Below are 26,996 nucleotides of genomic sequence, written 5' to 3' on the forward strand. Positions count from 1 at the left end.
AAACATAGAATATTTTTAGGGTAATTAATCTATTCTATGTAAATTCAAATGTGGAAACATGACACTATATATTTGTCAAGGACATCAAGCATTACATCACAAAAGGGAACCTTAATGTATATGGTTAAAATATCACATAGGGAATTGAGGAAACTTCGGAAATAATTGAGAATATGACAAAAGTCTAATTATATTAAAACATGTGAAACAATGTTATGGAAGGCAATGGGAGAAAACTTTAACGTTGGACATGAGTCTTTTTTTTATTAAAATCTCTTTTAGTTTTACAGACTGCATTTTGATTCATTGTACACAAATGGGGTACAACTTTTCATTTCTATGGTTGTATACAATGTAGATTCACACCATTCATGTATACATAGGGTAATACTGTCTGTTTCATTCTACTAACTTTCTGTCCGCCACCCCCACTCACCCCATTTTCCTCTACACCATCCAAAGTTCCTTCATTCTTCTCTTCCACCTGCCACCCACCCTCATTATATATTGTCATGCACTTATCAGAGAAAACATTTGGCCTTTGGCTTTTTGGGCTTGGCCTATTTCACTTAGCATATTCTCCAATTTCATCTATTTACCAAAGTCTAAAGGCAAAAACAACTATTCATAAGTACTGTGCTCTAGTTGGGTGTGTGGGCTAGCCATTCTGATAACCATCATATGTATGCTACCATGGGAAAAACAAGTAAATGGATGGCAAATGATGTGAACTGTTTCTTGTTGCTCATGTGGGAAGTTATAGCCCAGTAACATAGAACAATCCATATGATAATGGGCTAGATTTGACTATGTAAGTGTTAGCATATGTTCACCTTGATATACAGATGCTTATGTTATGGAAATTTTTATGGATAGGTATAAACATGGGTTAGTACAAGCACATATGTTTCCTTGATGTGTCAACACAGAGGACTGAGAAGAAACAATTCCAACAGAAATGAGCACACATAGACCTCAGTTTATAATACATTTTCCAAGAAAAGGAACTACAGCTTCTTGGAGAAATGATGGAATCTAGGACTGGGGCAGAAAATGTAGCTGAGTCTGGGACATCTTGTAGTGCCAGAAAGTAAAAATATGGATAAAAAAAATTAAAACTTAAAAACAAATGAGCAAGCAAAAAACTCCCACAAGCACTGAGGAACTTCAAACAGACACAGGAGCCAATTAAGTTTCCAAAGGTCAAAGATGAGACTATTTTAGCAAAAAAAATTAAGTAGTACTGAATCATAACTCAAAGTATTTAAAAAAATCCACAGGTTAATCCTGCTATAGATAAATGACTGGATATATAAATAAACAGGGAGAATAGACAAAGCTCCCCTGCTAAACAATTCCAAATAATTTATGTAGATACTACACTGTGGATGGAGTATAATTTCCCACTCATTAAGTTTGGGCTGTGCTTAGCAACTTCTTTCCAAAGAATGCACTATGAAAGAGTGGCAGGAGGGGAAAGTCACTTTACGGTGAATTTTACATCAATAGCAATAAGCATGAGTGCATATTAACTAAAAGAAGGCAGTCTAGAAATGACAAGTATGACTGCATTCACACAGCATTCTGGAAAAGATAAAACAAGAGAGATGATAAATAGATCAATGATTCCCTGGCATGATGATAATGCCACTTACCTCTGTGGTAAACAAAACAAAAAACATAAATGCAGACTAATCATGAGAAGAAAAAAAAAATATCAATTCAGGAACAGTTTACAAAATATATGACCAGTATCCTGCCAAATCAACATGGCCATGAAAATAAGGGAAATCTGAGAAACTCACTCTCTAGAGGAGTCAGGACAACTAAATGTGATGTGTTATCAGAGATGGGATCTTGGGACTGGGATGGAGCTTAGTTGTACAGTGCTTGCCTAGGATGTGCAAGGCCCTGTGTTCAACACCCCCCTGTACAGGGAAAGGAAAAAAAGATAGGATCTTGGATCAGAAAAAAAGATGTTATGCAAAAACAAGGGAAATTTGAATCAGGTGTAGACATCAGTTAATATTAATTAATACTAAATTCTATAATTAGTATTAACTAACTCAGTTAATATTGTATTAACCCATGTCAATGCTGATTCATTGTGGCAAAGGAATTGGACTAATGCAAGATGTTAATAATAGGGAAAACCGGGTGTGAGATTTGGGAAAACTGACAATTTTGTGATTTTTAGGTAAAGCTAAGCCTAATTTAAGATTTAAAAAATTACAATAAAATATTATTTTGCTGTATAACCTGTAGTAAAGGTCTGTGCAGGACATTAAAGAAATGAATAGAATGGAGTCACAGAATGTTTTACAAAGATGGTGACCCTTTCTTGAATTTAGTTATGAAGAACATGTAGAATCTAATAGCAGAGGGGACATCGAAAAGCAGAATTCATGCAAAGGTCCTGCAGCAAGTAGCTGGACACACCTGAAGAAATGTAGTTAATTTGGCAGAGTGAGAACCATCAGGCTAGAGAAGGAGGAAAGGCTCTGTCTTCAAAGTCCTCTGAGGAGGATCGTTTGAACAGGTTTACCTTGGAAACTGATAAAACTATAATAGTTACATTCATTTGTTACTACTGTGTTCCAGATACCATTAGATACTTTAGCTGCATGGTTTTTGATCCTTACAACAAACACAACGTTAGAGTTTGTTCTTTATGGCATTTGTAGGCAAATGGTCGAAATTGGAGAATATCATGCTAAGTGAGATAAGCCAATCTCAAAAAACTAAAGGACGAATGATCTCGCTGATAAGCGGATGAGGACATATAATGGGGGGTGGGACAGGCTAGCATTAGGTTTAGGGTTAGGTTTAGAGTTAGGCTAAGGAGAGCAGTAAGAATGAAGGAAAGAAGGACTGTGTAGAGGGAAAAGAGGGGTGGGAGGGGTGGGAGGGGTGGGGGGAGGGGAAAAATATAATAAACATCATTACCCTATGTAAACGTAAAAAAAAAAAAAAAAAAAAAAAAAAGAATACAAGCAACAATAGGTGTTGGAGAGGATGTGGGGAAAAAGATACACTCATACATTGCTAGTGGGGCTGCAAATTAGTGCAGCCACTCTGGGAAAAAAAAAAAAAAAAAAAAAAAAACATCATTCTCCAAATCTGGAAATCAGATTGGAACAAAGCGAGGCTTGAGGCTCTTTGGGGAGGTAACAGACAAAAATTTTCATCTCTTCTTGTCTCTTGGCTTTATTCTGTGTGCTTGAAAACTACTCTAGCTCTTTACATTATTGACTAAGGCATGCTTTGACTGTGGTGTCTGTCCATCACCCAGCTCACTGCTTAATGAGGGCTTGCAGGTCAGCTTTCACTGTTCCTCCATAGAAAGGCTGCTCCTCAGGACTCACCCTGCCTTTATAACATGAACTAGTTCTTTCAAACTGGATCATTTAGTGACACAGAGCACACTGGCATTCTCTTCTGAACCTTTACTCTAGCATTCATATATGTCCAGAAAATCTTCCTTCTTGCTTATCTTGACTGGTTGAAATTTTATCTAATCCCCTGGGTCTGCTCCAATATAGTCCTTCCTGATGAGACCTACCGGATACTACCAGGAGTGACCTCTCCCTCCAATGACACCCCAAGGTCTGGTATCTTCCACTATAACTAGTTGGATGCTGGTAATAGTATTTCCTATGATTTCATAAAGACCTTGAAATGTGAGAACTCTGTGTAAACTCTTTGTTTTCCTGACAATGTCCTTTCCACATGACACATGTAGAAGACATCATTAGAAGAGAAAATAAGGTAATGGAAAGGGATTTATTTTTAACATTAAAAGGAAACATTTACTTTAGTGTTTCTTTGATACTTATAATAAATGTCCATTTTACTCTGATACAAGATTTATCTAGTTTGCTTTATTGGAGTCGATATATTACTTTTAAATGGATGAATTCAAAGAATTAATGCCTTGATTCAAGGTGCTTATGTAATAGTTGTTCTGATAATAAATGAGGAAATGTTGTTTCAATATAAGAATTCTAAATTTGATGTATTGTACTTTAAAAAATATCACCCCATTTAAGAAATCTTGAGCTTATTAAATTTCAAAACCAATACAAGATAGAAGACTTCAAATGACATTCTCTGTTTTTCCAGGATTAAATTTTTATTTGTTTTAAATTGACAGATAAAATCGTGTGTATTTCTTTTGTACAATAGAGTGTTTTGAAGTGTGTATACACTATGTATACATAGTGTGTATACAGACATTGTGGAATGTGTCAACCTAGTAATTAACATATACATTACCTCTTACAGTTATTGTTTTTATGCTGAAAATACTTTTCATCCACTCAGCATTTTTAAGGAATACAACATATCATCATAGCAACAATCACCATGTTTTATAGCACATCTCTTGAACTCTTTCTACCTAACTGTAATTTTGTATTCTTTGACCAACCTCTCTCCAATCCACTGCCCCAACTTCCTCATTCCTGGTAATCATCATTCCATTCTCTACTTTTAGGAGATCAGCTTTTTCAGATTCTTCGTAGGAGTGAGGTCATGATGGTATCTGTCTTTCTGGGCCTGGATTATTTCATTTAGCACAATGTCCTCCAGGTTCATCCATGTTGTTACAAAGGAAAGGATTTTATTCTTTTATTTTTAAGACTAAATAGTATTCCTCCTTGTGTGTCGTATATTTTCTTCATACATTCTTCTATAGGTAGATACAAGATGATTTCATCTCTTGGCTATTGTAAACATGGGAGTGCAGAGGTCTCTCTAACATACTGATTTTATTTCCATTAGGTATATACCCAATGATAGGATTGCTGAATTGCTGAATAATACTATAGTTCTAGTTTTAATTTTTTGAGAAATTTTATGAATTCTATAATGGCCACACTAAGTTACATCATCTGTTTTTTTTAAATTAGAATTTAATGTGAGCACAAAAATTATTTCAAACTGCCAGTCCATATTTTAAAATGCAAATACAAGCTTAAATACATTTGAAATCAAAAATGGCTAAAAGGTTAATTTCTTCCAGAAGTCTTTCAACCCAACTGTAAAAATCAAGTAAAAAAATTCAGTATACTAATGAAACTTGAGATGAAACTCATGGAATTTGAGACTTGCCCTCCCCCCACCTTAGGTATCTGACATACCTTGTATCATCTGACACACCTATGAATAAGGTTATTCTTCCACAAGAAGAAATGCTAGCTTTCCTAATAGGAGCCTGAAAACAAAGTTTTAGAAGAAAATAACATAAATTCAAGTGAGACAATTTATAAAAACAAAACTGCCTGAGACCTAATTATGGTGACATGCAAGTATCTTTTTTCACATAAAATGTTATTAATGATATTCAGTCTAATTTACAAAGACATCTGGTGAGAATGATACACTAAATGCAATCATGAGTAAAGGGATTAGATCTTGAATCTATTTTAACTATTTTAATGCTTTGGCAATTTCAGAATTTGAATTTGTGTGTTAGAAAGGTTTCAAAATTGGGATAAGAAGACAAAAATTATGAATAGTAAATAATCAATTCCATATATTTTATTTAAACAATCAATAAGACAACTAATTACTTGAATTATTTCATTTTTGTTGGCTAAAATGGAAAAGTAATAATATTCTACAAAGTATTAAATATTAATACAGCCAATTTAAACAAAGAGAAGTTGCTGAAAAATTCTGGCAGTTAAAAATACTACCCTTTCTTTTAGTTAAAGATTATGTAATGATAGGAAAATATAACAGAGAAATGAGTGTTTCACACTGACACTGTGCTTCTATTTTTAATCTTCTATTTCCTTCTCTCTATCAAATAATGCAATGTTGATAACCATGTGTTGGTGCCAGGTTACATGTATGGATGAAGAACATCATTTTATCAGTCTTACAAAAAAAATAAGCTATTATGAACTGGGAGTTCACTTAAGTTTTAAGTGAGTTCTTTAGAAAGTTGCTATAAATATGCATATGTTTATTTTCACTTACTTCAAACAAAAACTGCTGTCAAACTATTGAGGTGACTGTATCTGAAAGAGACCAAGAATTTGTTAATAGGTCACCTATTTGCATACTCAGCCCAATTTCAGATTTTTAGCATCCTTCGTGATATCTATCATGACAATATGCAATGGGGTATACCTATGGTTTGAATAGCATTTAGCACTAAATTATCATCTTTCTGAGGTTAACAGTTTACAGAGGAAAGAACATTTTCAAATTCACTAAAAGGCAGCAAGGTGTTCCAAATTCAGAAGTCTTTGTTTTGACCCTGAGGTTTCGTTTTCTATTTTTGATTAACCTTCGTGATATCTATCATGACAATATGCAATGGGGTATACCTATGGTTTGAATAGCATTTAGCACTAAATTATCATCTTTCTGAGGTTAACAGTTTACAGAGGAAAGAACATTTTCAAATTCACTAAAAGGCAGCAAGGTGTTCCAAATTCAGAAGTCTTTGTTTTGACCCTGAGGTTTCGTTTTCTATTTTTGATTAATATTGTTGTCCAGAACTTTTCACTTTATTCAAGTTCAGATATCAAGGTCATTGCTCCAAATCTGTGCTTGAAAAGATAGAATCCATTTGACTTGAACTCCGTCAATTTTTTCTCACCCAAGTCATGCATTATCCTTGCCCTAAGTGTCCCTTTTTGGCAAGAAGGGACATTTGCCTTCATAACAAGGGGACTCTATATGTGTTTTTAATTCATTTTTCTTTACTAATATGAGAGTTTTGCTCACTCAAAAATCTCAGACAGTGTTTCACCAAGTAAAATTTTCCTTCTTGAGAATCATCAAACCATTCCTACTAACTTGCTTTTTTCCCTCAACCCTAGAACGATAGACCAAACTTCCTTATTATTAAAATAGAAAGAGAAGAAGGACTGACAGAAAGAGAGAGGTGGGGGCAAGAGGAAAGAGGAAGGAGAGAGAAAGACAGGAAAAAGGGAAGGAAGGAAGATGGAGAGAATAAGAAAGGATGGAAGGAAAGAAAGAAGAAAGGGTTGGGTACAGTGGTGCATGCCTGTAATCCCAGTGGCTCTGGAGGCTGAGGCAGGAGGATGACGAGTTCAAAGCCAGCCTCAGCAAAAGTGAGGCACTAAACAACTCAGCGAGACCCTGTCGAGTGCCCCTGAGTTCAAACCCTGGTACCCCGGCCCCCCCACCTCTCCTCTCTCTCTCTCTCTCTCTCTCTCTCTCTCTCTCTCTCTCTCTCACACACACACACACACACACACAAAGAAGAAAGAAGGAAAAAGGAATGAAAGGAGGAGAGTAAGAGGGAAGGAAGGAATTCTATTCTTGATTTTTCTAACTTTCAGCCCCTTTGAAGACACGGTTCATGAAAGAGTATATTATGCACATGTGTTCTTCATTCCAATTCTCATTATCTGTCTTAACTTACTGCACACTGTCTTCCATCCCCAAAACTATTGAATTGGTTCACTCAAAGGTCACCAGTGGTTTCCTAGTAGTAAAGCCCTACAGATCCTCCCTCATAATCCTCTCTCCTTAAGCTACAATTGAACTCCTTTCCCTAGAAAGCTCTATCTTCTACCACACTCTCTCCTCTCTGCTGTCTATCTCTGGTCCTGACCAAGTTGTCTTCCTTACATTTCTATTTTCACTTTCTATGGTGAAGAGTTTCTTCTCTGTGATGGAATGAGAGGATGGAAAAGTTCGAGGAGGCAAGTTGTGTGTACACAGAGGAAATGTCACTGAGATATGGAGTTTGAATATTAGAAAGAAGTACCCTCTTTATCTTCTATTTAATCTGAAATGTGATATTCTTGTATAGAGGATGATAGAGAACATAGCTTGAAAGTAGAGTTAAGGGAAGTGGAAAAAACTTTATCTTCCCAAAGAATAGAAAAAAATTAATCAAGAAAATATGATTGCTGGGAAGTCTTGAATGCCTGATTTAGGTTGGATTTAGGCATGACATCTTGGTAGTAATGACCTACAACACTGAGTAGTATTTTCAATAGCACTGTGCAAAATTTCAGATGTTGAGAATGGGGTGCCATCTGTGCAGCCATCTTGTATAAACAAGTTATTTCATGAACTGACCTGTAAAACCGCCCTCCCCAGAAAAAGGGCGCGCAAACACCGAGGATGCCAGCAGCCACAACAGCACCCTCGAGGGTCAATACAGGTCAAATAGGATGTGCTGGGTCCCGGGCTTATCAAGGCTGTTCAGAGATATCTGAGGAATGTGCAGCTGCCCGGAGACCCCACCTAGCAAGAACAGAGAAACCTAGCCCTGACCCCTCTCCTTCATAATTCACTCCTTCCCTCCTCCCTGCTCCCTCCAGGACCGTTCAGTTTTGGTGGGACCCAAGAAGATTCAAATAAAGTGGAGGGACCAAACCAAAAGAGGACAAATATTTAGCTGTCCGAATGTTAACCAATAATGTAGGGGTTCTTGTGTATGAATGCTAAAAAAGCTCTTAAAAAGAGCACTTTCTCGCCACTCTGGGCCGCTCCCCCCGCCCCAGCCATTGTATCGGTCTGAGGGGCTGGTTGCAGTAGAGCTTGCTTTAATAAAACCTTGTTGTGTGATTTGCATTACTGCGTGTTCACTTTGACTCTTCGGGGATTAGTCAGAATGGGACCCTAACACAGATAGACATAGAAACATGGTCAGATTGATTTTATATGAGATATTCCTTTACTGAATGCATTAGAAGGACAAGACTGGAGGAAATTAAGAGTATTTGTGACCTAAAGTGTTATGCCACCTGCAATTTCCCTCAGTGCTTGACAAGGATTCTGCTGAGAAATAAAAGACGTTTGCAAAGACTCATCTCATTGGGAATTTGGGTTGTGGGCTTTCCTTCCTTGCTGGGCATGGTAGTGCATACAGGTAATCCTAGTGGTTCGGGAGGCTGAGGCAAGAGGGTTATGAGTTCAAAGCCAGCCTCAGCAAAAGCAGAGCACTAAGCAACTCAGTGCTAAGTGTCTCAGTGTCTCTAAATAAAATACAATATAAGGCTGGACATGTGGCTCACTGACTGGAATGCCCCTGAATTCAATCCCCATTACCCACCATCCCCAAAATAAACAAGCTGATCTGGGCTACAAAGGAGTCATACTTGCTCTGCCCTTGCTACTACTGTTACTAAGAATCAAGTAAATCTTGAGAAAAGCACAAGTTTAAGAGATCACAGGGGAAACTTATCAGGTGGCATAGGCTTCATAATACCTGTTAGGAGTGGTGACCTCCACTAGGGTCAGAACAATGGTAGTTGAAAGTCATCATGCCAAGAAGCAGTGGTCTTCAAAAGGGCAATGGAGGACATGGTAAGGATGTGGGCCTCACGAGCAGGTAGGGAGAAAGGGACTTTAGATACTGGTTCATGATTAGCCCATGAAAACTACCAGATACAAGGAGGAAAGACACTGAATAGTTCCAATAATAAAGCAAGATGGGGCTCACACCTTCAAAGACTAGACAGATGTACCATAATTTTAACAATGTCTACCTCAGAGAACTTTTTATGAGTATCTTTTTTTTTTTTTTTTTTTGCGGCACTGGGGATTGAACCCAGGGCCTTGTGTTTGCAAGGCAAGCACTCTACCGACTGAGCTATCTCCCCAGCCCCCTTTTCTTTTTCTGTATTTCCCATATTACTTAGAGAGGACTTCTAGTGCTTTCTTAGAATCTAGAATATTTTAAGAAAAATGTCTGCAATACAAAGTCCTACATATGACATCTGACATCTATCCCTATACAAGGGCTGCTGAACCTCTTGACAAGCACTTACTAAGAGGCATTTGAAGAAACACCTAGCAAGTCATTCAGTGAAAGCCAATAGTATACCAGTGAAGCAGGCAGGAACAGAAATGACCCATCAATTCTCACACAGGAGCCCACAGCAACACGTGTTATGGTTTAAATATTAGGTGTTCTCCAAAAAGTAATGTGTGAGATGATGTAAGAAAGTTTAGAGGTGAAATGATTGGGTTATGAGAGCCTTAACCTAATCAGTGTTAATCCCCTAATAGGAATTAATAACTGGTTGGTAACTGTAGGCAGGTAGGGTGTGGCTGCAGGAGATGGGTCATTTGAGAGTGTGCCTTTGTGGTATATATTTTGTGAGCTGAGCTTAGTCCCTCTCTATCTGCTTTCTGGTGGCCATGTCCTGAACCACTTTCCTCCAGCACATGCTTCTGTCATGATGTTCTGCCACACTTGGGCCCAGAGCAGTGGAGCCAGTCATCTAAGGACTTAGATCTCTGAAACCAAGAGCCTCCAAATAAACTTTTAATTCTCCAAAATTGTTCTTAAAGGGTCTTTCTGTCACAGTGGTGAAAGATGTTTTCATAGATGAAGCTCAGTGAAGGAAGTATCATATGTCAGGTCTGTGGAAATAGGTGAGTGACCCTGGCAGTCTGAAAACCTGACACTTCCACTACCCAGGGCCATTCAGTAGAATCAATGATACTTGGCAGATCCTCCTCCGAAAATCTGGTTTAAATCAAAAGAGCAGTTATTGATAGAAAATGACACTAAATAAAGGGTTATAAGGAAGAAAAAAGCAAATAGGTCAACCACCCATTATAAGACTTAGGTGATACCTAATAAAATGACTTTACAAATGAGTTGTGGATTTCAAATGTATTTAAGCATGTGCTTGCATTTTAAAATACAGACTGGCAGTTAAGAATAGTTCAGTTAATTAAAAGTTCTCTGGTCTCAGTAGGAGTGTTCAAGTTCCACAAGAGAAAAGGCAGAAAGTATAATTAGGTTTCTAACCACTCTCTGTATTTTCCTTAACTGTTGGTAACTCAAATAAAAAATAATTTTAAAATAACCCCTATCAGATAAGAATGAAAGAGGGAGCAAAATTCAGGGATTTGCTTTTATAAGTGCACTTTCTGGCCAGAACAAACCAAAAGGAGAGTCAGAGTACCTGCTGCAACTCTAGTAGATATACTATGTTGACCTCACGTCAGGAACATCAGGTATGAATCTCAGATCTACTCCCCATCTCTACTCAGAGTCTTGGCCTACAATTTTCACTGTAAAGTGGATATTTGCTGGAACTGAACGTGTTTTTGTTTTGAAATCAGATATGTCTGGGTTTTAATACTGGTTCTTATTAACTTTATGATCTGAGATTCAGCTTTTTTTTAATCTACTACTACTTCATTAAATTTCCTTTTTTGTTTAGGATTGAATGACATACAAAGGGGAATGAAGGGAAGGGGGGACAGGAAGAGGAAAGGCAGACTTTCCTATGTTCAGACGAATACACGACCAGTGTAACTCCACATGATGTACAACCACAAGAATGGTAGCCTAGTTAGAAAAAGGTATGTTCAATGTATGTATAATATGCAAAATATACTCTACTGTCATGTATATCTAAAAAGAATAAAAAAAGATTGAATAACACAGATATGGTGCTTGGCACATAGTTGATATTCAGTAAATGTGAGCTTTCTTGTCCCCTTTCCACATAAACAAATGAAGTAGGAGAACTACAATTCAGCATGGTACCTGGTGGCACCCCACTAATTAATGTTCATGTATGATAGTTCTTTTCACTGCAACTGTATCAACATGAGTACTGGAGGTAGGAAGAAAAGATAGTCAAGTTCAAACCAGAAAGAATCCTCTATCAACAGTAAAGATGACCAGAAACATTGGCAGGCACGTTGGGGGTAATATCCCCTATTTTCATAATGAAAACCTCAATGTATAAACTTCAGAAAGACCTTTCCATACATTCTGGGTTTGGAGTTTTAGGTGTATAGAGCACCTGCATAATTATACTAATCCATGAAAATAATAGTCACTCGATTCATGATGGAAATATGGTATTTAAATGCAAATGCAAACCAATAAATAAATAAGAGAGGGAGAGAAAGAAAATACTATGACTAGTTAATGTATTAAGACAGTTGTTCCCTATGTCTGGATGTGACTGGATAGCACTCACTGGTATCGATTACTTTCAATGTCAGACTTCATAGACCAACATTTGTAGACTTTTCACTTTGTGCCTTGCATTCCCAAGGATCAAGGACCACCAAGAGAGAGATTTCTGGTGATATTAAATGTACAAGACAGTAGTATCTATTATCTTAAAACTACTTTAAATTAATTGCTCTTGTTAGAGGTGAACTTAAAGTCTCTGATCCATGATTTATTGAATATTATAGTCAGTGTTAATTGATGCTGTAAAAACTCAGAATGTTATAATATAATGCTTTGTTAGAACTAGAACAATAATAATGAAGTCACTTTTATTTCCTTCTTATTGACATGATAGACCACAGAATTAAAAAAAAAATGTAAGTTTTTAGAGGTTTATAAATTATTTAGTGATATTTGCAAGGATATTTTTTCAAATTTATTCTTTTTTGTTATATACAACACCAGGATACACCCTGACATTATCACAAAAGTGTGGAACTCAACCCACTCCAATTCAATCCCTAGCACTCCCCCACCATTCCCCTCTCTTCTCTCCACTGATCTCTTTTCAAACCACTTACACTTTACTCACCAGACTACATCCATGCAGGCACATATGAAAGTTCATTCTGATTCATTCCACAATTTTTCCCTTTCTGCAAAGGTATTTTAAATGCTTCTATATTCTTTCTGTCAAAGTACGATTGTTGTTTGAAACAATTTGAAGAGCCCACAGAAAATAATTTAAAAATTTTACCTATAATACATATGTTGAAGTTTGCAGGAAATGACTCCAAATGCCTTTAAATGAAAATCACTGCATTTTCCCAAAACACTGCAGTGGTCACATGGGGCCTTGTCTATCTCATGATAGACAATCATCTATGAAAAACCAGAAATCAGGAGTATCCATCCTCATTTCAGATAATGTGGACTTCAAGCCAAAACTACTCAGAAGGGTTAAAGAAGGATATTACATACTGCTTAAGGGAAGCGTAAACCAGCAAGACATAACAATCATAAATATCTATGCCCCAAACATTGGCTCATCCATGTACGTCAAACAAATCCTTTTCAATTCCAGAAAACAAATAGACCACAACACAATAATACTAGGCGATTTTAACACACCTCTCTCACCACTGGATAGATTGTCCAAACAAAAATTGAATAAAGAAACTATAGATCTCAATAACACAATCAACAATTTAGACTTAACGGACATATATAGAATATACCATCCGACAAAGAACGAATACACTTTCTTCTCAGCAGCACATGGATCCTTCTCTAAAATAGACCATATTTTATGCCACAAAGCTACTGTTAGCAAATACAAGAAGATAGAGATACTACCTTGTATTCTATCAGATCATAATGGATTGAAATTAGAAATAAATGACAAAATAAAAAACAGAAACTTCTCCAATACCTGGAGATTAAATAATACGCTATTATATGATGAATGGATAACAGAAGACATCAGGAGGGAAATAAAAAAATTCTTAGAAGTAAACGAGAACAAAGACACATCATATCAAAGTCTCTGGGACACTATGAAAGCAGTACTTAGAGGAAGATTTATTTCATGGGGTGCATTCAACAAAAGAAGTAGAAATCAACAAATAAATGACTTAACACTACAGCTCAAAGTCCTAGAAAAAGAAAAGCAGACCAACACCAAAAGTAGTAGAAGACAGGAAATAGTTAAAATCAGAGCCGAAATCAACGAAATTGAAACAAAAGAAACAATCGGAAAAATTAACAAAATAAATAGTTGGTTCTTTGAAAAAATAAACAAAATTGATAAACCCTTAGCCACACTAACAAAGAGAAAGAGCGAGAAAACTCAAATTACTAAAATTCAGAATGAACAAGGAAATATCACTACAGACACGAGTGAAATACAAAACATAATTAGAAGCTACTTTGAAAATCTATACTCCAACAAAACAAAAAACCTCGAAGACATCAAGTTTCTAGAGACATATGAATTACCTAAACTGAACAAGGAGGATATACACAACTTAAATAAATCAATTTCAAGCAATGAAATAGAAGAGGTCATCAAAAGCCTACCAACAAAGAAAAGTCCGGAACCAGATGGGTTCTCAGCCGAGTTCTACAAAACCTTTAAAGAAGAGCTCATTCCAATAGTCCTCAAAGTATTCCATGAAATAGAAGAGGAGGGAACCCTCCCAAACTCATTCTATGAAGCCAATATCACCCTGATACCTAAACCAGACACAGACACATCGAGGAAAGAAAATTTCAGACCAATATCCTTAATGAACATCGACGCAAAAATTCTCAACAAAATTTTAGCAAATCGCATCCAAAAATATATTAAAAAGATAGTGCACCACGATCAAGTGGGTTTTATCCCAGGGATGCAAGGTTGGTTCAACATCCAGCAATCAATAAATGTCATTCACCATATCAACAGACTTAAAGTTAAGAATCACATGATTATTTTGATAGATGCAGAAAAAGTATTCAATAAAATACAGCATTCCTTCATGCTCAAAACACTAGAAATAATTGGGGTAGTGGGAACATTCCTTAACATTGTAAAGGCCATCTACGCTAAGCTCATGGCCAATATCATTCTAAATGGTGAAAAACGGAAAGCATTCCCCCTAAAAACTGGAACAAGGCAGGGATGCCCTCTTTCACCACTTCTATTCAACATCGTCCTAAAAACTCTGGCCAGAGCAATTAGACAAACCAAAGAAATTAAAGGGATACGAATTGGAAAAAAAGAACTCAAACTATCCCTGTTCGCTGATGATATGATTATATATTTAGAGGAACCTGGAAATTCCACCAGAAAACTTTTAGAACTCATAAGTGAATTCAGTAAAGTAGCAGGTTAGAAGATCAATGCTCATAAATCCATTGCATTTTTATACATAAGTGATGAATCTTCAGAAAGAGAAATTAGGAAAACTACCCCATTCACAATAGCATCGAAAAAAATAAAATACTTGGGAATCAATCTCACAAAAGAGGTGAAAGACCTCTACAATGAGAACTACAGAACACTAAAGAAAGAAATTAAAGAAAACCTTAGAAGATGGAAAGATCTCCCATGTTCTTGGATAGGCAGAATTAATATTGTCAAAATGGCCATACTAACAAAAGTGCTATACAGATTCAATGCAATTTCAATTAAAATCCCAAGGATGTACCTTACAGAAAGAGCAAGCAATTATGAAATTCATCTGGAAGAATAAAAAACCCAGAATTAGCTAAAGCAATCCTTAGTAGAAAGAGTGAAGCAGGGGGGCATCGCAATACCAGATCTTCAACTCTATTACAAAGCAACAGTAAGAAAAACAGCATGGTATTGGTACCAAAATAGACAGGTAGATCAATGGTACAGAATAGAGGACATGGACACAAACCCAAATAAATACAATTTTCTCATACTAGACAAAGGTTCCAAAAATATGCAATGGAGAAAAGATAGCCTCTTCAACAAATGGTGCTGGGGAAACTGGAAAACCATATGCAACAGAATGAAACTAAACCCCTATCTCTCACCCTGCACAAAAATCAACTCACAATGGATTAAGGACCTCGGAATCAGACCAGAGACCCTGCATCTTATAGAAGAAAAAGTAGGTCCAAATCTTCACCTTGTTGGCTTAGGATCAGACTTCCTTAACAGGACTCCCACAGCACAAGAAATAAAAGCAAGAATCAATAACTGGGATTGATTCAAACTAAATAGCTTTCTCTCAGCAAAGGAAACAGCAATGCAAAGAGATAGCCTACAGAGTGGGAGAATATTTTTGCCACTCATACTTCAGATAGAATATATAAAGAACTCAAAAACCTCTACACCAAGAATACAAATAACCCAATCAACAAATGGGCTAAGGATATGAACAGACACTTCACAGAAGATCTACAAGTAATCAACAAACATATGAAAAAACGTTCACCATCTTTAGTAATAAGAGAAATGCAAATCAAAACTGCCCTAAGATTCCATTTCACCCCAATTAGAATGGTGATTATCAAGAATACAAGCAATAATAGGTGCTGGAGAGGATGTAGGGAAAAAGGTACACTCATACATTGCTGGTGGGGCTGCAAATTAGTGCAGCCACTCTGGAAAGCAGTGTGGACACTCCTAGGAAAACTTGGAATGGACCTACCATTTGACCCAGCTATCCCACTCCTCGGCCTATACCCAAAGGACTTAAAATCAACATATTACAGAAATACAGCCACATCAATGTTCATAGCTGCTCAATTCACAATAGCCAGACTATGGAACCAACCTAGATGTCCTTCAATTGATGAATGGATAAAGAAACTGCGGTGTATATATACAATGAAATATTACTCAGCTATAAAGAATAATAAAATTATGGCATTTGCAGGCAAATGGATGAAATTGGAAAATATCATGTTAAGTGAGATAAGCCAATCTCAAAAATCCAAAAGACGAATGATCTCACTGATAAGAGGATGATGACACGTCATGGGGGGTGGGAGGGGGACAAGAATGAAGGAAGGAAGTACTGTATAGAGGGAAAATTGGGGTAGGAGGGGTGGGGGGAAGGGTAAAAAATAACAATGAATCAAACAACATTTCCCTATGTAAATTTATGATTACACAAATGGTATGCCTTGACTCCATGTACAAACAGAGAAACAACATGGTATCCCATTTGTTTACAATAATAAAATATATATATATGAAATAATTATGTTCATGTACAATTCCAGTGGCATAGTGAATTCCACTATTATGTATGATTACAGTGCACCAAAGGGGGGAAAAGTTATTAATGTATTCAGTTTATATCACAACATAAAAATGTCAAATATTCCTGGTGAAAATATGTTTATATTTATTAACTTTGGCAATATTTATTTTTCAGAATATTTCAAAACCCAAAGGATCCTTCTGGATTCATTTTATACAAGGCTGAATCTTCTTAACTGCCAATGAGACAATGCATGAAATATGAGAAACATATTTACTATGATTTTGTGTCATTTTGTTTTTATTAAAAATAAACGGTTTTCAGTAGATAGTGCTGTGCTTCATGTAGCAACTAATAAATATTAACTAGTGAATGTCTTCCTAAAATGCACTTTCCCAAAGGAGGATTGCAAGCTCATCTAAATTCCACACTACTTGTAAGATGTTTGGTTTCCATGGGTATTTGCTATAGACTTTGATATAAAATTATTTGGAGTGGAAATAACTGCTTGCCACTATAATACATACATAGTTAAAATATAGTGCTTATATATATGCATATTTGTGTAATATGTGTATGAAACTATAGTATATTGAGTTAATAACTATCTTAAATTTGTCCTTCAAAATGAAATATTATATGACATATTGTTATGGCATATCAACTCCAAAGTATTAACAGAACTCAATGGGCAAAAGAAAAAGAAAAAAAAAAAAAAAAGAAAAACAGGAAGCGTTTACCATTGACTGTATGATAATTAGTTCAGCTGCTTAGCGCGTGGACAGATAAATCTTACATGTATGCTTGAGCTCGTGATCGCTTGACCTTTAATAGGATTGGATGGACATATGTGATTACAATTGCTTATGCATGAGACTGCTTATATATTGAGGGTGTTATTTGAATAAAGTCGAAGCTGCCTCATGAACTTCTGAAGAGTACATGTCGTTTGTCCCGCTGGTCAGCGGCAAGCGGCAAGCCTGAGTATACCCTATATAAGCAAGCAACTGAGTATCAATGCTGAACTTCTACTCATCAGAGGCTGAAAGCTGCCCAGACAAGGCCACATAATGCAAATGACAATTCCTGTCAATCAGGCTGTTTTTGTATGTCACCTATTTTCTGTGATTATAAATACAACCTGCACATTTGGAGGTGTGGCACCTCCTGAACCATCTTTGATCTGGAATGCTGCCTTGTTCTAGAATTTTTAATTGCTCAAATATCCTCTGTAAATTTTAACTGGTCGGTACTCAGATCAAGCCATGATTTTTCCTCTGATTATAAAAAGAACAACTGTCCTTCATAGTTGAGTTTGACATGAGATAGTAATATATCTATTAAAGGTTTCCCTCATTAGACAAGATTTGCTTGTAAAATGATTTAAGCAACCTTTCTTTTAACTTGTAAATCAATTGAACAGCAGTACATGAATCAATTACTGAAAAATTTGTTAAAAACCTGCTGGTAGTCATACTGAACAAAATTCTGAGTGATCAAAATAACGGTTCTGTCCATGAGGTTTACACATAAAACTGAGAAGTAGATCAGTTACATTTATTTTAAAGAGAAAGAACCAATTCAGGAAGACCTTGCATAGCTTTTCTGCAAGGGCATGTGAAATTATTTAATAGCATTTGCTTCCTGATTTAGTATTTTATTTTTTTTCTAGATTACTCCATAATTACTTAAATTAATAAAATTTAACTTAACAGAGAGTTGAATCAAAGATGTAAACCAATACAAAAAACTCACAAATAATCACTTTTCATCTATAATTAGAATTACCACAATATATTTTGGATCCATTTTGATAAATTGAATATTATGTTGATGTATTTATATTTCAATGTTATTTGAGAAAGTTGGTTCAATAATATGAAGTTACTAAGAAATATCTGAAAACTAAGATACTTAGAAAACTGATTGTTTTTTACAAATGTGATTTATTAATTCTATACATTCCTAGAAAATGTTTCTCATACATATATAATAGCATTTGAAATATATATTTGTGTTTATTGAAATAACCACAAAAATCACAAAAAATTATGCCAAGAAAGAACTATGTGCTATTTAATTTTAGAAAAGCACACTGTCTGGCATTTCATAGACACTCAATGAAAGATGGTGGATAAATACGTACATACATACATGCATGTGAATGAAAGAATAAACAAAAACTTAACTGGCGAAAGAGACCAAAAAAGTCTCTCGATCTTATGAGAAAGATAACTGTATTATCTAGGAAGGACAATCCATATATTTTCACTTCTAGAAGCCAATTGTTTACTTAAACTCAGTATTTTAGAAATGTGTTCATAATTTCCTTCATCAGAATGTTCTGTGTAGTGATTCTTTTATCAAAGAAACATACCTCTTTATTGTCTAAGTTTACCAAATCAGACTTTAGTCTGTGACTCTGCCCAACATCTCTAACCTTATATTTCTACTGGCCCATTTACAATCACTTAGATAATAATTTTAAACATCTGCAGAAGCAGATTAAAAAAATAACTAGATCTGCAGAGTGGCTTAGACCTTCTCATGCACACCAGTATGAGGAATGAAATGATATATAGAAAAGCAAGGTCATCTTTCATATTTTATTTATAAATTACTTCCCTCATCTTTGTTTTGTTTTTAAAATACATTAGCTGTTGGCCTCTATAGACTAACATGGAGAAGATAACAGGTAGATATCTAATTCACAGAAAATGATTCATCCTCACATTCCCAAAAGGGAAATAGTAGCAGACTTGGTAATGACAGACTGAAAAGAATAATTACTTTTATTTAGAAATACTATAGTTATTCATTAGACATAAAATTCAAATTACTCACTTCAGGAGACATCATTATTCACAAATATGCTGTGGTTTACTTTTATCTACCTCAGAACATAAAGAAACATTTGATCTTGGAACATAAAGAAATATTTACTACAACTGATTTATAGTCAAATCTATTACCAGACAAAACATTCTCAATTTGCCTATATCCATTAATAAAAAATACTTCCACTGCTTTTGACATCTTTCAGCTTTGGGAGAATGTCTAATCCAAAGCCATCTGCCTGTCCCCGAGTTTTATTTCCACCTTTCATGTAGTTGCCAAAGGCAAGAACCAAACCTAGAACTTGCATAACCCCTGGGCCATTTTTTAATGTCTGTAAGACAGGATAAAGAACAAATTTTTTCTTATACAAAGTTTTACTTGAATCATCCAAAATTGATGCCAACTATTCATTCGTATTATAGCAATAGTTTTGGGTCACAACCAAACTTTGTCCTTCTTCAGTACTATGTATACTTTAAGAGCAGTGTTCCCCAAAGTTAACTTTAAAAAGATGTACCAACAAGCATTCAGGTAAGCTTTTGTAAGTTGAAAGATACCAAGCTAGGCCTTTTCTGTGATGGAATTGCAAGGGAAATAAATATGGCTATAACACTGAGAACTACTATAAAACATCATCATCATCATTATCCTAATTGTGCCTATGTCTAAAACAATATATTTTGGCATAAGTTATAGAAAACCAAAACGAAGTTATAAAGATTCATTTCCAAATGAGTACACACTCACTTCTTCCAGAACATACTTAACTTCAATTTTCATGTCATTTCCTCTGAAGATGTCTTTGATAACATCTCTCCACTTTTCAAAAGGATGGTAACAACTAGAACAAATGGTACTACTGATTTTTGACAATTTTTAAAAAAATGTTAATATTGGTCATTTTTGCCAAACATTCATTCTTCATTTTCAAAGGAATTTTTATCTTCTGTTGAACCAAATGGCTTCTCTTAAATCATTTGGTTGGAATAATATTAATAATTTGTTGAGGGGCCATTCCAAAGAAATGAAGGGAAGTAAATAATATGCCTTTGAGTCACATTCATTTGGAAGTCTGCTATCCAAGGGGACCATAAAAAGTAAAGATTTGGTTTTGGCAAAAGCAGTGGTAAAAGAGCTCTCCAGAGGCCAGCACACACTGGCCACACTCTCTCAATGCAGTCCTGCAGCCCTGTTTGCCAATCTGAGCATGTGCTTTGATCTTGAAGCTCAATCATAAATGTTCCCACCTGTGGGACTGCTATCCCTCAAATTTAATGAGTACTTAGAGTAAATAAAAATTTTGTAATATAAACATGACTGAACAGAATTAAATATTAGAACTCAAGCTTCCTTCACTTTGGACCAGAACCCTCCGCACTAATTTCTGTGTAATTCTAGTGTGCAATGAATTGAGCAAATAATTTCTGAAAATGTTAACTGGAACATGATGCAAAAGACTCACTCTGAAAAGTGGGGGATTAATGACAGTTCACAAAGGAACCTAAGGAAATAAAGCCAAGTTAAGAGGAAAAATATAGTTTGTATAAACAGATGTTAATACTCATCTCATTCATAACAATTACACCCTCAAGACACTGTTTTTCCAAATGGCAAGAGCCCGCTGTAGCCTCGATGCCCTCTATGGGGCCTGAAGTCATTGCTTACTGTTCAGGTTTGTCCAGAGACTTGGCATTTTCCTTGTCTTTAGAGGATGGGCCGTGCTTTTCAATTTTTTCCAGTTCATCTGACTGTGCTCTCTGGAGAAACAAAAGCCAAATCTGTTTCTCAAAATCTGGTCAATTGTATCCCTTAGATAATGATGATCTTCATACAGCAAAACTCTCCATATTTTCATATTTCTTAGCATCTCTTTGTAATAAAACTTGACTTAATTCACAAGGCATTTTAAAGTGTAAATATGTGTAATACAAACCAGATCATCCTCTGAACTCCCAAATAATGTTACTGAGTATTAGTGATCTGCAAAACATTTATTCATTCAAACATACTTTAAAACAATAGTTTTCCTTTCTTGTTATTGTGGTTGTTTATAATACTCTCTAGAAAGAAAGAATGTCATTTCTAAAATCATATTTTTTATTCAGAAATCAATCAAATTAAACTTAGAAGCAATTTGATCCTTACATTTTTGTAACATTTTATCCTATTGCAATCGTTGTGTACTCCTTTTTGTATTTTAGGGAAAGGAAAGTACAATTAAATTACTATGACATAGAAAAAAATAAATGGTTTTGATCCCTTTGCTGAATTTGTCTGTGAAACAAAAAATAGCTCCAGGCTAATTTTCTTCCTAAGTGTCTTCTTTCACCTTTTATAATGGCAATCTAAAAATTTGTTTGTTTATAGAGGAGGATCCTCTGCATTTTAAGTGTAAGATTGAAGACCTTATAGTATATCAAGAAGCACAAATCTATTTCTTTTACAGAGCATTTAGATTATTTTAATTTGTATTCTTGTCTTTATTTTACAATTCATAAAGATGTTTCAAAAGAGCCCAAAGTGTACATTTTTCTAAATGTATTAAGGAGTAATAAGTATACTACTACTATTGTGAGTTTTAATCTATTCCTCAGAACTTAAAATTCCTTTTTTTGTTTGTTTGTTTAAACAGAAGAGCAACACAGACAAGAACTGCTGCAGAAGATGAAGTCTTAATAGATTTCTAAGGAATAGGTAGACATCATCAAAACAAAGCTGCATTCTACTCTGTCCCCTCACCCCCAATTTACTAGGACTTCTCTCAGGAATATTAAGGGAGTAAATATCACCTGATTTACTTCTCAGTTACCTGGAGTCAGCCCCATGGCACATTGAGAATGTCACTTAGAGCCACATTACAAAATGACCTTTTGAAAATGACAATATCCATTTTACTTGCAAACTAAAGACCAGGGTAAAATTATAAAAGAATATTAAAGCTAAGTATACTGACAAGGCAAGATTTACTGCAGGATTCACAAATCCACACTTAAATAGGGTACAGAAATATTTTCAATTTCAATAATTCTTTTAAAAGAAATGGGAGTTTTTATGAGAGCAGTTGTTCATCTGCTTTTCCTAAGCCTGACCTCATTCTATACCTAAAATTTCATCCAGCTTGATACAATCTGTTGAAATACTTCTACTTTGGTTTGATTTTGTTTCTTGAACTTGAGACACCTTGACATGGACTAACTAGCTGTGAGCTAGTATATGGAGCTGAATGACTAGAAATCCACTCCACAGGTCCAGTAACTTCCCTGTATCTTAAAAACCAGACCAACCAACAAAAACCTCATGGGCAGTTACCAGAGAGAAAAAATGGCCAGGATAAATCAGAATAATTGAAGGTACAAAAGAAAGAATAAAATTCCTCAATGTCTTCTGAACAAAATGGCTTTCTCCTAGTACTATAGTCACTTCTCAAACTATTGAGCACATATGAATTACTAATTGCACAGTCCTTTATACCTTGTACTCTACTAAGAACTAGACCTTTTCCAGACTATAACAAAACAGACCATTTCTGTTCACTTCAGGATGAAACAAAGCTACTCTGGACTGACAGTATATTCTAGGGCTAGCAGAGGGAATTGCCATTTAGCCATGTTCCATAAACTCTTTTCCTCTTATCCACAACTGTATGAGCATGATGCAGTACCTTCTAATCTATTTGTTTTTTCTTTCTGGAGCTTAGATAAGGTAATCAATCTCTCTCTCTCTCTCTCTCTCTCTCTCTCTCTCTCTCTCTCTCTCTCTCACACACACACACACACACACACACATACACTCACACAAATTCTCATTCATGGTACTATCACTTATATTAGTCCATTTTCATTGTTATAAAGAAATACCTGAAGAAGGCTAACTATAAAGAAAAGAGGTTTATTTAGATCACAGTTTTGAAGTCTGAAAGTCCAAACAGCACATGCTTTGAAGAGGGACCCGCAATAAGCAAGGGATGCATGTGTGAGAGTGAGAGATCACATCTCTAAATAGAAGCAAAAAAGTGGTTCAAGGATCAGGCTCATTCCTATTACTTGCTCTGAAGAGAGCTCAGGGGTCCCATGAGAGCCCAGAATTTCCAGAAGAGCTATCCAAATCCCTTCTGAGGGCAGCTCCCTCAACAATCTAAGGACCTCTCACCAGGCTCCACCTCTTAAAAGTTCCATTACCTCCCATACCACCACAAGCTTCTGACAAATGAAGCTCTGAGAGACACACTCCAACCATGTCCAAACCACAGCAAAGATGAATGAGCAAACACTGAACCAGCACTCCTGGGGAAAACCCAGGGTTCCCCTCAGTCTCTGGAGTTCCATTTTCATCAACTGGTCAACTGAATATAACCTTTTATAGGTTCAAAAAAGCTTTTTAGAAACAAATAATTTTGAATCATTAATGCTGAACTTAACAGCCAACAACACCACAAACTCACGCCTGAATAAATTTAACATACAGATTTTTCCCCTGAGGCACATCACAGCATTCTTATCTTAAGAGCACTAGACAGCTCTTCAATACTATTTTTAGGGGCCATTTTAGCCAGCAAAATCACTAACCAAAAGCACAAAAATGCAAAAAAACGTGGCACTAAATAGACTGCAAAAAGGACACTTGTTTACTCTGTGAGAGCTGAAAAGAGAAGGCAGAATGTCGCCTTGTTCCAACTAAGCTGGGAACATGCACTTTAGGAGACTCAAACATTTCAGGGCATGTCCTCGAATAACTATAAAATCTCCACGGATATTGATTTTGAGGTTACAAATATATTTTTATGGGATTTTGTTTTGTTTTTATTTTTTTATTTTTTGTACTTGGATTGAACCCAGAGACAGTTTACCATTGAGTTATATCTTTTATTTTTAGACAGGTTCTCACTAATTTGCTTAGGGCTTCTCTTAAGTTACTGAGGCTGGTCTCAAACTTGTGACCCTCCTGCCTGAGCCTTAGGAGTTGCTGGAATTATAGGCATGTGCACTGTACCTGGCTTACAAACATATTTTAGTGTGTAGATGAATTTACCAATATGAAATAGACAAATCATGAGGATCAAATCTGTATGAATCATCACTTCACAAATACACATCCACAAGGAAGAGAGAGAGCATCATTGTATCATGACATGTATATACCCTTGACTTTCTTCAACAAATTACTTCAGAAAAATGTATTTATCTTCTTACTAAAACCACAGCAATGATTAATATGCAGAAAGATGGTAGTAACACACCTGAATGTACACATTTTGAAATATTAATCATCTTAAAGAAAAAGGGATGCCGAGCTTTAAGGCCTTGGCATATCTCAGGTATAGCCTGTATACCCCTACTATGGATTTTCTGTATTCCCGGAGTTCATGTGTTGGAAAATTCATCCTCAAATTCTTGTTTATGGAATTTGCAGGCAGTGTCATTAGGGGGCAATTAGGATTAGATTATGTCAGAGGGTAGAACCTCCATAATAACTTTAGTGGCTTGTTTGCTTTATGTATGTATGTATGTATCTATGTATGTATGTATGCATGTGTGTAAGTATATATGTATGTACTGGGAGTTTCACCCCGGCCCTTTTTATTTTGAGACATGGTCTTGCTAAGTCATTTAGTGTCTTATTAAGTTGCTGAGGCTGGCCTTGAACTAGTGATCCTCCTCCCTGAGCCTCTCGAGCCAGTGGGATTACAGGCATTAGAGTCTTGAAAGAAGAAAAAAGACCCAAGTTAGCTTGTTTACTGTCTTACCATGTGTTATTGCCCTCTGCCATGTTATGATGTGGCATGATGCTGGTGCCATGCTCTTGGATTTCTATAATTTTGAGAAATAATTTTTTGGTCTTTATGAAGTACCTAGTTCTTAGATATTTTGTTACAACAATTGAAAATGAGCTAAAGTACATTCAAACAAAGCTCAGACATACAATGAATATTCATTGTTTAAATGAAGACTTTCCACAGTGGGAGAATGGTGTAGCTGTAATTTTGTTGATGACATATTTTGATGCAAGATTTAAAGTAGCTATTTATGAGCTACCTCATGAACCAAACCACTACTTACAGTATAATATGGTTGTATTTTTTTAAAATCATGATTGTCAAATGTTTCCTTCAAAACGACTCCCTCTTTTATTTGTCTGAAAATGTTTCAGAAAACAATATCATTATAATGTCATAGGAGTCAATGTTAGAAAAAGAAAAATGATCCAATTGATATGTCAAGGATATATATTAGGTAGTAGGAACATGAGACAGGCTTCGAGTTTGTACCTTCCACATATTACTATTGCTCTCCTGCTATCATATCCTGTTAGGGTGTAGAAGAAAACAAAAGCTAGAAAATTCTAGCTTCTGCATTCAGAAAGTTCATACGAGAGGAAGACAAATTAATATATATCATAAAATAGTGTGATGGGTGTTCCTCTAGTGGTACTAAGTAACGGCTGCATGGTAGTGGTATTTTAGAGAACATGGAGCATTTAGAATCTATAAATAGTTCTGGAGAACTGCTAAGGCAAAAGATAAACAATCAGAAATCAGTTACGTTTGAGTCACAGAAGAAGAGATCCCTGGAGATCAAAGAAAAAAGTCAGCCAAGGACAGATCCTGTAGAGGAATCGCAAGTCAAAGAGGAGGAGGGAGGTAGAAGAGAAGCCAGAGGAGAAGAGGCCAGAGATAGATGATGTCATGATGCACCAGGAAGGCCCTCCCCAGATGCCAGTGCATCTGGAGGACTTCTCAGCCTCCAGAAGCAAATTTATTAAAAAAAAAAAAACAAATTTAAATACCAAAATAAAAATAAATATCAGTCTCAGGTATTTTGAGAAAAAGGGACACTTTTAATTCTCAAGGGTAAAAGGGAAGAACAAAGAGAATTTTGATACAGAAAAAAAAATTAGAAATTTCATGTTTATGACCTTGACTTTGTGAATAAATTTGGAGATGAGATCATCTCCCTAAAGTGAGGAGGTTTAGAGCAGATGATAAAAAAGGAAGAATGGAAAAGCTTTTGAAGAGCCATGTGAGGAATGCAACAATCACCCAGAAGAAAAGAGACTGTAATTAAACAGGAATGATCCAGGCAAGGAAAATAAAGTGGGGAGGGGTCCTGCAGTGGGGAGGGATCAAGTTATGAAAATAAGGTACAAAGAAGACAGAGAGCAAGTTTAGAGAAGCTGCAGTGAAGACAAGGAGGAAAAACAATGCATCTCTTAAATATCTTAAAAAGGATTGCCACCAGCATACTGGACACAGTTCACAAAAGTCCCCATGGCCCAGCTTGCCTCTTTGCCAGGACCACGGTCACATGACATGGCAGCTCCCTCCCTCCTCTACAATGCTCTTCCACAGGTGGCTTCCTCAGTGCCAAAGACTTTTTTATTTATCACATGCTCAATCTTGCTTCATTGGTGAATATTTTTCTGACCCAAAGACCATTTTCCAACCACATTTCCTCAGTAGCTGTTACCACTTGCCATTCTGATTTTACACTTATTTTTGTGACTCTCTGATT

At 35.8% G+C, this 26,996-nt stretch overlaps 1 protein-coding gene and 1 long non-coding RNA gene across 4 annotated transcripts in view; one reads left to right on the forward strand and one right to left on the reverse strand.

The window, feature by feature from the left end:
- The window catches only part of LOC124974555 (LIM zinc-binding domain-containing Nebulette-like), a 75,698-nt gene that overhangs the window by 47,198 nt on the left and 1,504 nt on the right, over positions 1 to 26,996 (forward strand). The window contains exon 3 of one of the 2 annotated variants that reach the window (XM_047537739.1): positions 16,825 to 17,314. The exons of the other annotated variant lie outside the window; for it this stretch is intronic. Within the exon in view, the coding sequence (XP_047393695.1) occupies positions 16,825 to 16,885 (61 nt within the window). The 3' untranslated portion in view covers positions 16,886 to 17,314. Of the gene's footprint in view, positions 1 to 16,824; positions 17,315 to 26,996 lie in introns of those variants that run through there. 2 annotated transcript variants of the gene reach the window in all.
- LOC124974559 (uncharacterized) overlaps positions 4,128 to 26,996 on the reverse strand; it is a 91,055-nt gene continuing 68,186 nt past the window's right edge. Inside the window, exons 4-6 of one of the 2 annotated variants that reach the window (XR_007106795.1) lie at positions 21,154 to 21,245; positions 5,986 to 6,026; positions 4,128 to 5,215 (exon numbers count right to left, since the gene is read on the reverse strand). This is a non-coding gene — a long non-coding RNA (uncharacterized LOC124974559). Of the gene's footprint in view, positions 5,216 to 5,985; positions 6,027 to 18,592; positions 21,246 to 26,996 lie in introns of those variants that run through there. The other variant, XR_007106794.1, reaches the window with a different exon arrangement.

The sequence above is a fragment of the Sciurus carolinensis genome, unplaced genomic scaffold (genome assembly GCF_902686445.1).
Source record: "Sciurus carolinensis unplaced genomic scaffold, mSciCar1.2, whole genome shotgun sequence".
Taxonomy (NCBI): domain Eukaryota; kingdom Metazoa; phylum Chordata; class Mammalia; order Rodentia; family Sciuridae; genus Sciurus; species Sciurus carolinensis.